This window comes from Strix uralensis, chromosome 2 (assembly GCF_047716275.1).
Source record: "Strix uralensis isolate ZFMK-TIS-50842 chromosome 2, bStrUra1, whole genome shotgun sequence".
NCBI lineage: Eukaryota > Metazoa > Chordata > Aves > Strigiformes > Strigidae > Strix > Strix uralensis.
In genome coordinates, this window is record NC_133973.1 from 134,195,056 (window position 1) to 134,208,864 (window position 13,809).

The window sequence follows — 13,809 nt, forward strand, 5'->3', positions numbered from 1 at the left end:
AAAAATACCTTCTTTTCCTTTTGGAGGAGCTACAGCTAGCAGTCACTAATAGTGCTAAAAAAGATGATGCCAAAGGAGGTTTTTGAGAACTATCAGTTTGTAAGTCTTCACAGAGCAGAACAGAGTCAGATGCATGCAGTGGGGAACTTGAGAAGCTGGGCAATGGCTGGTCACAAAACCAAGCCCTCTTGTGGATATTAAAAATATCAGATGAAGAAGGCCCACTGTTTTGGTACTGTCAGGTTAGACCAGATCTAAAGAGACAACAAGACTAAAATCTGCATCTAGAGGTGTTATTGTAAATCCTGATTAATAAGCACTTTCCTCTTGGACTTCAAATACCACCTTCATTAGCCACATTCATAAAAGTATCCAAGCATTATGTTGCTTTTTCCCATGTCCTTCTTCAGACAATTTAAGAAATGGGTTTTCATTGAAGCATTTCATTCAGTTGGCTTTACTGTATGTTTCATAGAACATCTAAAAGACTGTAGAAGGCTTCTTGCAAAAGGTTAACAGCTGAGGACCATACCCTCATAAAGAATCATCAGCATCTCTTGACCCTTCAGTGCTGGGACCTTATAAATAGCTTCTCTAAATACATTAAACAAACAGAACAGATACTGTTTCTCACTGCAAACAACTTAGAATTGACTTTCTTTTATTGAGCCTGGGCAGAGCTCTTATAAACTTTATTCTTCATCACCCACTCTTTTTATTCTGGGTTTCCCACTCCATCAGCTGCTCAGAAAATTGAGTGGCAGGATCTGTTGCAAACCAAGTCTGTCAGTGCCACTTTAGCAAGTCCCTGTTTGGGAGTTGGTCGAATGTCAGTGCATTTAGTCCTTTGTCAGATTGACACCAGCATTCTGGTGCTTCCCGTATTGGCAACCTTCTCAGCTGAGCCTAATTAACAATTTGTATCCCAGCTGCCCGACATGTGCCAAACCCTTTTAGAAACTCACTTGTGCTATATGTGGTGGTGGTGGGATTTTTCTGGATGTCTATTCTTTAATTTTCATTTTTTCATATAAGTGTGCCTTTCTTGTTTAAAAAGGAACCATTCAGAAGGATCTTTTCTATTCTATTTCCTAACCTTAAAACCTTCATTCAGATGGCAGCTAAGATCAGTAGGTAGGTTTCAAGTTTAAGCTTTTCCTACAGCTAAACTGAACTGAAGAAACCAGACAGAGATTGACTCAGTTCAAGAAAAGACTATCACACGTTTTTTCTGCACAGTTAAGAGGCAAGTGGGCAGGGCTTTTTTTTACAGACAGCTTTTGAAGGAAATGCTGCCAACAAGAAATGAACTTGAAGGTCTGTATGTTCTGCTGTTTCCTCTTCTTCTTTCGTCCTTCATCTGCCAGCTCAGGCATTTTCTTTCTGTCCATGTGTTTGAGCATGATGCCCTTAGCTTTAACCTGGCATTCTACCAATTTTTCTATCTATCCTAGACTAGACTGCCCTGAGGTTGTTTAACATGAGACAGGTACATTCAACCCAAAATGGATGAGGTACATTTTGCTTCATCCTGTGTTATTATCAAGCAGAAATGTCATGGTGGCTAAAGCCATGAGATTGTGTTTGTAACAAATGACTGTATTTATAGGCACTTATCAGCAAGGTATGCTCAGAAGCATATCACAGATGAAGTGCCATGAGAATGTAAAAATCCCTATGCAAGAGATTAGCTGATTGCTACAATTATCCTTCTAATGTCTGTGTAAGGAGGGGATGTGCCTCGATTGTTATTTTGCAGGTTGAGTACAAAGACACATACAGACTAGCTGACATGACCAGTGTCACACAGAAAGTCTGTAGCAGAGGAAGAAATAGAACTGAGATCACTTAATTTCGTTAATAACGCTCCTCCCACTGAGTGATAACTTTCTAGATTTTCACTCTATGGTGCTCTGTTGAAGTTTCATCCAGAGCAGAAGGATAAATCCCATAAATATATATATATATATATACACACCAATAAAATGTGGAAGTGGTAAGTTCATTCAAAGAGATGAAGAGATTTATAGTGGCAAATTAAAATATTATTAATAGTTTGGCTGAGGATGGCTAAGCAGTCATGATAACCATCTCCACACATCTGAAACCTTTAAAGGAGAAGGCACAATGAGTTACAGTGGAAGTATTTTGAGGAGCTGCAGAAATTCATTGGGGTGAGATTTCCCATGGTGCTTATCTTCAGTCAAGGAAAGAATATTCATTTCTTGCAGGAAAGAGGGATTTAGGATGCATGGAATTTTCCTTTCCTAATGAAAAATGTTTAGCAGAATGAGTATTTTTGTCTATTTCCCAGTGCCAAGTGCAGTGCCAGCAGAAGACATCTACAAATAAGAAGTATTGGAATGGCCAATGTCTAAGTTATGAGACACTGGATCAGAGTCAGTATTAAAGACAAATCTTCAATGTGCTCCCATAATGTGAAATGGCTTTTTGGGAATTTACTTTTCTGGCTTGTTCCAAAGCTGGTTTTCTCTGCTTGAATTCTGTTGAGAGCCTGTCAAACTTTCTTCCTATCTGAGCAATGGGAACGTAAAGGCGTGAGCGCACCCCTGTCTATTTTGTCACTGTGGCCCAGATCTTACCAGGAAGACTTAATTTAATTTTCTAAGGATAAAGAATGACTTCACAAAGTGATGATGTAAATTGTCTGATACACCATCTGGCATTCTAGATAGCCTTTCAACAATGATGGTCTTTTAGAGAAGCTTTTATGGACAAATTAAAAAAAAAAAAAAAAAAAAAGAGGAAGGAAAAGTCTAATTAAAGAAGAGGAAAAAACCAAACTGCTTTTCATCGTAAAACAAGAATCCATACAGCCTCATGTAAAAGTAGTGGAGGAAACAAAACAAAACACAAAAGCCAGAAAACAGAGGCAATGGATGGAATTTGTTAATAATTCAAGGGGAAGATGAGGCTCCAGCTATGAGAAATTCAGTTTTGTTCCACTGCAGAAAACACTGAACTGGCAGGCCCAGACTGATGGAATAAATGTCTTCTATTAACATGAGAGATAATTTTATGTAAATATATTGGGAGACCTTCTAGCAGAGCTGAGAGTCTTAGCAGTCCCACTTAACTTGTTTGTAGTGTAATTGCATTTAGACCAAGGTCTTCTGAAGGAAATGGCTGACTAAATTAGCATTAACCAGGTTCCTGGGGGGCTCGGTGCATTGTGGGTAGTCGATCTTGCCTCCAGAAAGGACATGTTGACACTAGAAAAGCCAGCTGCTTCCAACACACTGTATTAACTGTTTTTCCCAAGTGGGGCAAATTTTGTCACCCAGGGAAGGAGAAGATTTGAGACTCTAATCAGGCAGAGTCTGGGCTTTGGTTTTCTTCCAGTTTCCATCCCTCCTGCTTTTAACTGAATTCAGATTTGTACATGTTGCTCCAGATTCTATTTATCACTGTGGTTTGGGAAAGATGTCCCCTTTGTGGGAACATCTTTCCTTATGGCATGTAAATAAAGCTATTGTTATAGTCCTCAGGAGAATGGTGGATGCAGCTGGGCTTGCTGACAAGCTGCTTCTCTGAGAAGAGATGCCAGCGTCGTCCGAGTTAGTCAGCACGTAGATGTGCTAGCAGAGTTGGAGTGCTGCGAAGCATCGTCTAGAATGGGAACTGAGTCTCTTCCTGGAAGGTGGGAGTTCAGATGATTTGTTACAGCTGCCAAGGCAAGAGGAAGATCTTTATTTGTCCATGTTGTGCTGGTGCTTGTTGTTGTAGAAATAGTTGTCAGTGATATGTAATGGACCAGATGCTTGCTGGTATAAGCACATCCCTCCATTAACATGAGCTGAGGATCTAGGCCAATGAGCTTGCAATATTACTTAGAAGTTTGCAACTGCTTGGACATGTGTTTTGTGTAGGACAGCAGGAGAGACATCTGCAACATGTTGTATTTTTTCCTTTGCTTGCTTTTAACTCTTGGAAGGAAAAAACAACAGGTGGAAGTGTTCTTTCTGGGTTCACAGAAATGTATGATCTTGTCTCTCAAGTATTTTAAGATATCTGTAGTCCCAGTGTTGGCTTGAATATGCTGCCAGTAATTCAGAATACCAAGTCCCTCATGCTCAGGTCTTAGTCTTCAAGCAACAGTCTGTAGCGATTCCTTGCCTTTCACAAAATGTGCAGCCATTTGATGAGAAGCTGAGAGAAAACAGTTTCAAACTCTTCCTCAGGTCTCTCTAAAGGATGAAAAAGAAGATGGGGCAGAGTGGAAGGGATCAAGGAAAAATGTGGGAAGAGAAGGCCTAGCTTCTGCTCTTAGCTCAGACGTGATCAGACACATTCACTTTGTGCAAAAATTCCGCTACAGTTGGTGGTGACCTGTTGACTTCAGCAATTCCGAGCAGTGACATTTTTCCAAGCATATTCCATGGTATTGTGATCTAACTCTGTGTGTTAGAGAGTGATGTGCATAATACTGTACTGGAATATTGTTTTAAATTTGTTGTATATGGGAAGCTGAGTTAGAGACTTCAGTGTGAGAAGCAATGGAAGTATTAAGAATATTAGGTCCAAGCTGGGTCCAAGTCTTTTCCTACATGACTTCTAACTAGTCAGTGATGATATATCAGAGAAAACTCAGTGACAGAAAAATCATTTCCATTATCTCATTTTCCTGTGGCCTGTTCCAAAATTGTATATGAATCTGGTCACATTTTAGATTGCTAACACATTCTGGTAACACTTTGAGAATTTTTGTTGGAGCTCTTCATTTAGATCAGTAGGAGTTTTGTTTAAGACTCCCTGGCAAATGGTCTGTTGTCTGTGCTGTGGAATATACAAATAGTGCAGCCCTTCTTAAATAGAAATTATACTTTATCTCTTTGTGTTATAGAATTTCAGATTTTTAGGTGGACTGTAAGAAGATAACTTGATCTTTCCCTGATGATCCATGTTTATAAAATCATTTTTACAAAACGTTGCGAATATCATCCTTTGCCTCAGTGAACCAGCAAAGCGACATTTCTCAGTTGAAGTGGGTAGATAGCAAGTGCAGCTGAGATGATTTACTCTAACTGAGATCTGGTCCTGCACCTGTAGAAACATTGGCTTTCAATCTCTGCTCTCCAGCAGGACAGCAGTTAGGAAAATCACTCACTGGGTCACGTTAGCACACTGACACCACAATTTGCTGTTGCTGCTCAGAAAAATAGTTACCTTCAGCCAAAAATTGGGTTCAGACACTCTTACAGACATGTGATGCTTTGTCTTTATAGGAAGCTCCGAAGGTAGCAATGTAGTAATGACTTAGAGGTCTGGAAACAGACTTTGGAATAAGAACTTAGAAAATCTGTCTTTGGCTTTACTGCAGATTTTCTGACTGACCTTGGACAACTGAAAATCACTCTGTGCTTTATTTCCTCTCTCTGTAAAATACCTATCTTGCAGTATTAATCAATGTTTGTAAAGATCCTTGAAATCCTTAGATAAAAGAGCACATTACAGAGCATAGAGTAATTGGAATAGATGTAGCCTATAAAATAGTGCAATCTACCAAACTTGCAAAGAAAAAGACAGGAAGAAAAAGCCCGTCCTGTTAGCATGCTCAGTCCCCCAAGCAGTTTTTAGGGAAGCTAGCTAAACCTAGCAAATTATCTGTTGTGGAAGAAATGAGCCATCAAGCCTTGGTCGGGGTGCTCCTGTGGCTTTTGTGCCTTGAATATGTCCGTGCAGTGCTTGGTAGGTTTCTGTCCTCTTTGATTTTAAAATGTGCTTTAAGGGCCTAGGCTTTCTAATCCATAGGAATTCCCAGCCACGGAAGCAGAGGAAAAACCTAAATTTGTCAAAAGCCTTACTATTTCTTATCATTGTTCTCCTTCTTGCAGACACGCATGTGTGATTCGAGGCCAGGTGATGACGGCAGATGGGACCCCTCTAGTTGGAGTGAACATCAGCTTTGTCAACAATCCTCTTTTTGGATACACAATCAGCAGACAAGATGGCAGGTAGGATGTCTTTATAGGATTTACAGTGTTCAAGCAGCAGTTACACCATTATTACCATCAATACTAAAGAGAAATTCCTTCCAAGAGCACATTTATTGCTGATGCATTTTGAAGATGTTGATGTATTATTCTTAGTTGTTATGGGGCAGCATCTGGCTGGTGACCGGGTCACCAGTGGTGTCCTCAGGGTTCAATTCTAGGGCCAGTCCTGTTCAATGTATTTATCAATGATCTGGATGCAGGAGTTGAATGCACCATAGCAAGTTTGCTGATGATACCAAACTGGGAGGTGCTGTTGACTCTCTTGAGGGATAAGAGGCCTTGCAGAGGGATCTAGATAGATAGGAGCATTGGGCAATGATTAATGGGATGAAATTTAACAAGTCAAAATGCCGGATTCTGCACCGGGATGGAGTAACACTGGGCACAAGTATGAACTGGGAGAGGAGTGGCTGGAGAGCATCCCTGCAGGAAGGGATCTGGGGGTGCTGGTTGGCAGCAGGCTCAATATGAGCCCACAGTGTGCCCTGGCACCCAAGAGGGCAAACTGCACCCTGGGGTGCATCAAACACAGCGTAACAAGCTGGTCAAAAGAGGTGATTATCCTGCTGTATTCAGCACTGGTGCAGCCTCCCCTGGAGTGCTGTGTGCAGTTCTGGGCCCCACAATTTAAGAAGGTTGCAAAGGTCCTTGAATGCATCCAGAGGAGGACAACAAATCTGGTGAAAGGACTGAAAGGAATGTCCTATGAGGAGCAGTTAAGGGCTTTGGGCTTGTCTAGTTTGGAGAAAAGGAGGCTGAGGTGTGACCTCATTGCTCTATACAGCTCCCTGAGGAGGGGCAGGTGAGAGGGAAGTTCTGAGCTCTTCTCCCTGGTATCCAGTGATAGGACACATGGGAATGGTTCAGAGCCGTGCCAGGAGAGGTTTAGACTGGACATTAGGAAGCATTTCTTTACTGAGAGGATGCTCAAACACTGGAACGGGCTCCCTAGAGAGCCTGCCAGTGATTAAGAGGCATTTGGACACTGCCTTAATAACACACTTTTGCTTGGTCAGCCCTGAAGTGGTCAGGCAATTGGACTAGAAGATTGTTGTAGGTCTCCTTCAACTGAAACTATTCTATTCTATTCTTATTATTTATTATTATTAAATTTGAGATATCACCTAGAATCTTTAGCCAACAATTGGGCAACGCAGTGTCCATGCATGTAAAGAAAAGATGCCTCCTGCTCCCAACAGCTCTATTCTATCTAATTCACATTGAAATGATCAGGAAGAAGTCATTAAGATTACGGTTGTGTTAGAGGCAAGTGCTTAAAATCTGAGCAATCACACTCAACCAAAACAAAAGCATTGCAAATTGGGAAAGTCTTTCATCTTATCTTTTGTCTGTCAGTGCTAATTGGCTCCCTTTCTTTTAAGAACAAAAATGAAACATAAGGGGTTCCAGCTGCACATGCTCTATGTATTGACTACTAACCACTAGCACTTGGGAGAGGATTTATAGATTTTAGCACCTCTCCAATCCACGACTTTCATTAAAGGTTTAACTTGGCTGGAGAAGCTGATAGAATTAGAATGAAAGAGAGGAACATGTGCTAGCAACATGTGCCTAATGCTGCCTTATGGATGCTCAGGGGAGTTTGCACCTACTGTAACACTGATGGTGACTAGGAGGCTTTCCAAGTGATGCTCCACCTCTTGGGTGACATGACAATAAAATCCGGGTAATAAAGAGGCATCCCAGGAAAACTAGTTGTCTTCTTTGGAAAAAAGTGCCTCTGGAGTTGGTGCCCTTGTATTGCCTGTAGCTTAGGCATAACTGCAAAAAGGAGAAAGTCTTGAACATTTATGCTCTGAGTATCTCTGCCAACCTTACTGAACCTACTTTGCGTGAAAGTGAGATCCAAACTGCACTTTCAAGATCAGATTGCTGTGTATAGACCAGCACAAAATCTGTGTCTATTAGAGCAGATAAATATGGACATAGAGCAGACAAAAAGGACATTGACTTACTCGAGCGTGTCCAGAGAAGGGCAACAAAGCTGGTGAAGGGTCTGGAGCACATGTCGTATGAGGAACGGCTGAGGGAACTGGGGTTGTTTAGTCTGGAGAAGAGGAGGCTGATGGGAGACCTCATTGCCCTCTACAACTACCTGGAAGGAGGTTGCAGAGAGCTGGGGATGAGTCTCTTTAACCAAGTAATGAGCGATAAGACAAGAGGGAATGGCCTCAAGTTGCACCAGGGAAGGTTTAGACTGGATATTAGGAAGTATTTCTTTACAGAACGGGTAGTCAGGCGTTGGAATGGGCTGCCCAGGGAGGTGGTGGAGTCCCCATCCCTGGAGGTGTTTAAGAGTTGGGTCGACATAGCACTTAGGGATATGGTGTAGTTGGGAACTGTCAGTGCTAGGTTAATGGTTGGACTAGATGATCTTCAAGGTCCTTTCCAACCGAGATGATTCTGTGATTCTGTATGCCTGCAAAATTCCTGGAAAATACTGCCTTCCATAATCTTTTTTTTATCTGTTTTCATGTCCTATATACAATACCAAGCTACTATGTGTAATCTTTCATTTAGATTACAACTACTCTGAGGAAGGGACCATCTCTTTGCTTTGCAATTGTGCTGTACCTAGCACTGAGGAGCTTTATCTTAAACTGCACCTCTAGGCAGCAAACATACCAGTAAGCTAAACAGGGATGGAGCACAGAGGTGAGTGCTGCTATCCGAGCTCCAGACTTTTGTAATATTTGAGTAACTCTTTCTTTCCAATTCCTGGGTATTGAAAGGCAGATCCCCTCTGCTATAAACCTACTTCCACTAGCAGTTCAAGCCAGGGACGTTCCTTTCACACGTCCTTCCCAACCTCCAGCTGAGCAGGGGACCCAGAGCAGAAAGCAATGCAGCTGGAGCATCAGTATGCTCCACCAGTCTTCAGTGGACTGCTGGTTCCTCGGGGCTGGCTGCCAGCCTCCAGAAGTTAAATTAGTTTCAAGGAGCTCAGTGCTACAGTTTGCTGACTCAGCCCCCAACAGATACTCAGCTCCAAATGATAAAAATGACAGAGATCAGCTGTCTCAGAGCAGGGAATCTGTGACCACGTGAAATTCATCCTGAAGCTGGGATTTCTGTTGGCAGCTGCTGGTGATCAGTCTAACCCCAGACTGCATGGTGTCAGCTCTTCTGATTTCACTTTCTTCACCTTCCTCTCAAATCAGTCTGCTTCTACAGAAACCTTGTGCACGTCTGGTGCACAACCAACATTCAACAAATTGTTCAGTGGCAGTACCAAGTCTCTGGAATCATAAAAATACCTTCCAAAATTGGCTGAGGCATACATGCAGATATTTTCTCAAATGAACGGGCACAGCAGTGCATCTGTGTACTCGGGAGGTAATAAATGGACAAGTGAAAGCCCTTCTCTTAAAGAACACCAAAATCCAGTGGCTTCCTCAGTGGTGAGGTCTTCTGAAAATTACCTTGAAGTATTTAAGAGCATTCAGACTAAACTTGTCAGGGCAGAAAACAATGTCAGCCATCCCTTATTTCTAATCCTAGTCTCATTACTGATTTAGTGGGTAGCATTAGATGCATCTCTTAACCTTCCTAGGCCAGCCAACCAGCCTGTGAAAGGGAGATAACATTTCCTTGCCTTCTTTACTGACTGTTATAGCATTTATTAAATACTATTTGTAAAGCACTTCCAAAATCATGTAAAAAATGATTGCTATTACAGTTTCTATTATCTGTTTTGATGGTTTTCAGTAATTTTCTGAATAGAGCATGACGTGACTTCTCATCAGCTTGTTCACAGTGCTGTTTTTGTGTGACTGAGTCACTTTAAGAAGTTGATGCTCTTAAGCAAGAAGTAGTTTCTCCTGAACTACAGTAGCAGACTGCATGCATTCCCAGTCCATAGCAGTGCCCAGTCGTATGGGGTCATCTGGACCATCTTCAGTGTCATTCTGCTTCGGAGAAAAATGGGAGCACACACGCAAGCAGTTACCTTGTTCCAAGGGTTATGAGATAACTGCATAAAACTCACTGGCTTTATTATTTGGCATATTCACCACAGGAATATCTATTCTTGAAGATGTGCATTGAGTTGCCTTAAATTGATTTAGCAAATCAGTTTACTGATAGCAGGGCAATAGCTGTGGTTTTAAAGTAAGGGAGTTTAAAGACAGAATTGCATCAATTTAGCTAGATTGGTTCCTAAGTGGATTTTGTTGCTTCAGATTTGGGGTTTTGGGTTGGGTTTTTTTTGGCATGGCCAAGTTTCAAAATGAGTATCATAAGTAAAATTTCAGTTTTAGAATTCTGGTGAACTGAATTTTTCACCCCTGTAAGTGGGTTGACTGTATTCCAGGTTTCCTCCTATTACAGTACTCAGATAAAGCCTCTAATAAGTGAAATCCTGGTCCTATTTAAGTCACATTACTTAATCTGAGCAAAGCTTTGATAACTTCAAGGCTTGCATGTGTTTTTAGCCTAATTATTGGGACACAGATTTTTTCAGATAACAAGGCATGGAGATAAAATGACAACTCTTAAACCACTGTTGTATGCATTTCTCTGTAAAGCAAAGTTAATAGATAGGTCAAAGTATCGATACTGGATTATAAACCACATTTTTAAATAAAGCTTTAAATCTGATTACACTAGTAGTTTATAAAGGCTGCAGGTCCTCAGTATCCCATGGTTATAGGCACAGTGTTAATAAAACAGCAGTATTTCTTCAGTATTGTGTACGTGCCATCACATTCAGCAACTTTCGCATGGCTATCTCAGAAGGACCAAATACATGGACTTTCAGAGCAAAGAGATGAGAAAGGGTTACGCTTTTCTGTGGGGTTTTTTTTAAGCTTGCTTTGTGGATAAATAGAGAATTTAATCCTTCGGCCTGTCTCTCCAGAGTCTTTTAAGAAAAACAGAGCAATACGACTGTACAACAAGTATGATTTTTTTAGAGTGATAAAAAAGACATCAGAGATCAGCAGAAAAACCAGAAATAAAATTATCTTGTTCCTTCAATCCCAAGATGGTTTCGCTCTTGTTAAATTTAATTTCACTAAGGGAAGCTGGGAAGAAGGTGTTTTCATTTTGGGTTTTTCTGTTTGGTTTTGGTTTTAGCTTTTGTTCAGTTCATCAAGGTAACTTCAAAGCTGCACCCTGTGACTCTGGGAAAACCAGCTCATGAGCAACGGCTCCTGCTAAAAAATACTGCCTGTCTCTGTTTTTACAGCTGCTGGAGCCTGACATGGAGGTGGTGCTTTCCCTTCTGCATCCTGTTTTGGGGATGCAGGAGAGACAAGGGTGTTTCCCCCCAGCAGGTTACCATCCTTGACCCAGGCTCAATGAAGCCAAGAACCGCTCACAAGGAGTGAAACGGAGGTGCTTCCAAATAAAAACTCTTCCCACTTGCCTAAAAACTTGTTGAGCATCATTTGTAATGTTTGTTTCTTTCGTCCCGTTGCCCCTTTCAGTGCCCGAATTCATGCAGAGCAAGCTTCTCCCTCCTAGCTGAAGGGCTTGCCAAATGCTAATTGACTGTTAAAAATGTTCTCATCAAAGTACAAATGCTGCACAGCTTTGCTGGCAAGGGCCAGCAAGTTACTCGTCAGGCTGTTGCAAGCCAAGCTCCATAGGTCTGGGAAACTGATGGCCCCACTTGAGTGGTAGAATAAACATGTCTTTAGCTTTCTTAAATGCTTTCCACTCCCTCCCATGGACTCAATTTAACATTCTTTCCTGAATAACTTTCTTTTCATAATTATATTTACTAAATGGCACCTCAGTCTTAACAGCTATTAAAATAAAAATGGTTCTCCTGAATGATTGCTTGCCAAAGTGGGGTTTTTTTTTAGAAGTAGTTCACACTTGTTGTTGCTCCTCTGGGATTTTTGTAGCCAATCTGGAAGCCTCATAATTCATTTAAAAATTAATTTAAAATACTTTTTTCATCTTCTTTCTTACCTTGTAATTATGAAGTGCATCAAGTCTGGCTTTGGGCTGTCGGAGAGCTTTCAGATCTTAGTTCTCATGCACAGAGAAGGACTTGACCACATGGCTCTTAAACACATGAGCAGCTCTGCTGAAGCCAGTGAGCCTATTCAGATGCTTGAAAATCTGTGTGAGACTGTCCTACACTAGCACCAAACATGGAAAGTGAGAAACAGGGATGATAAAACTTTCCTTGCCTGAAACACACATTTGGCATTGCAGCTGAATAGATACTGAGAAAAAAAACAAAGAAGCAAAAACAAGAGATCTTCAAATTGTGTTGAAATTCCTTCCTTTCTCAGTTAACACCTCTGTTTTGAGTCTATACATAGTAGATACATCCTACGGTACTTCATAATATCTCCATCTCTGACAAGACTTGATACAAATCTAAGAAAAACCCCAAAACCCTATCCCAACATCTTTACATCCAGGGGACGAATATTTTTCTTATTGAGGTAACATCCTTTCACACAGCTCTGGAGGGCTGTTAGCTGACTTCATATTATCCAACACTAACACAGGCAGAAAAGCCACTTGTCTGGAGGTAGCATAGGGTGACGTTGCAGACCACAGGCAGCCAGTTATCTGCCTTGCTCTAAATGATTAAGAGTTAAAAAAACTATGTGCTGAGAGGCTGCCTGCATGGCATTCATTTCTTCCCTGTGCCTAGTACACTAGGCTCAGTCCGTGACTGGGCTCCACATGTTCCCTGGGTTGCATTAGGTATTAGTCAGGTTAGCAGTGATGCCAAGACAGTTTATATGGTAGTGTGTCAGAGAAACCACTTTCCAAATAGTTTATTTCATCATGTGAATTGATCCAATCTGTGATTGCATTTGGATGATAAATACTTTTTTTTAAAAGCAATGAAAATGAGTATGTATAATCGAGTAACACTAGAAAAGCAGTAACAAAGATAAACATTTTTCACAAAAAAAAGGGATGGGTATGGTTTTAATATACATGAGGACAACATGCAAAGAAGCTGAGTTTGTACTCCTGCCTCTGCCACTTGCTCTTAGTTAGCTAAAGCCTCTTTGGGCTGTAGGTTTTAGTCTTGTAAAATGTGGCTGATGGTATTTCTTGCAATTATTTTTCTGGAAGTCCTTGCTAGGGAATTGTTACAAACAGGCAGGGTGGTGCTTGCACTAACTTTGTATTCCATCTCTTAAAACAGCTTTGATCTCGTTACCATTGGTGGAATCTCCATTATCCTGCACTTTGAGCGGGCTCCCTTCATCACCCAAGAGCACACGCTGTGGTTGCCGTGGGATCGCTTCTTCGTGATGGAAACCATAGTCATGAGGCACGAAGAGAATGAGATCCCAAGTTGTGATCTCAGTAACTTTGCCCGGCCCAACCCTGTGGTTTCCCCATCCCCACTGACAGCTTTTGCAAGTTCCTGCTCGGAGAAGGGTCCTATTGTTCCTGAAATCCAGGTATGAACCATCTGAGCTGAGAAGAAAATAATTCATCTCCTTTCTATGCTGCTTTTGCCTGCTTTGAGCAACATGAATGCAACTATTCCCCTGCTCTCCTAAAAACAAGCGTTCCCCTCTTGTTGCACCATTTTTCAGACGTTTGCCAGGATCTCTTTCTCACTAGCAAGCACTTTGCCAGAAGTTTTCTTTTCCCTTATCCCTGAGAGATGGAGGCAAAGCACTTGTGGCCAACAGCAAAAACCTACATTCGCTTTGCTTTGCTTTCACCTCTTATCTGCAGGAGGTGGGCTGGGAGCCTCGTGTGACCCACAACAAGCCTTCGGGCACCTTCGGGTAGCCCTTTGGCATTCAATATGCCCAGCACGAGGCTGACAGACAAC

The 13,809-nt window shown here is 41.6% G+C and overlaps 1 protein-coding gene across 1 annotated transcript in view; it reads left to right on the forward strand.

Annotated features, from left to right (window-relative positions):
* TENM4 (teneurin transmembrane protein 4) overlaps positions 1-13,809 on the forward strand; it is a 508,662-nt gene that overhangs the window by 416,018 nt on the left and 78,835 nt on the right. Inside the window, exons 17-18 of the mRNA XM_074860410.1 lie at positions 5,856-5,975; positions 13,165-13,426. Coding sequence (XP_074716511.1) covers positions 5,856-5,975; positions 13,165-13,426 — 382 coding nt within the window. The remainder of the gene's footprint in view (positions 1-5,855; positions 5,976-13,164; positions 13,427-13,809) is intronic.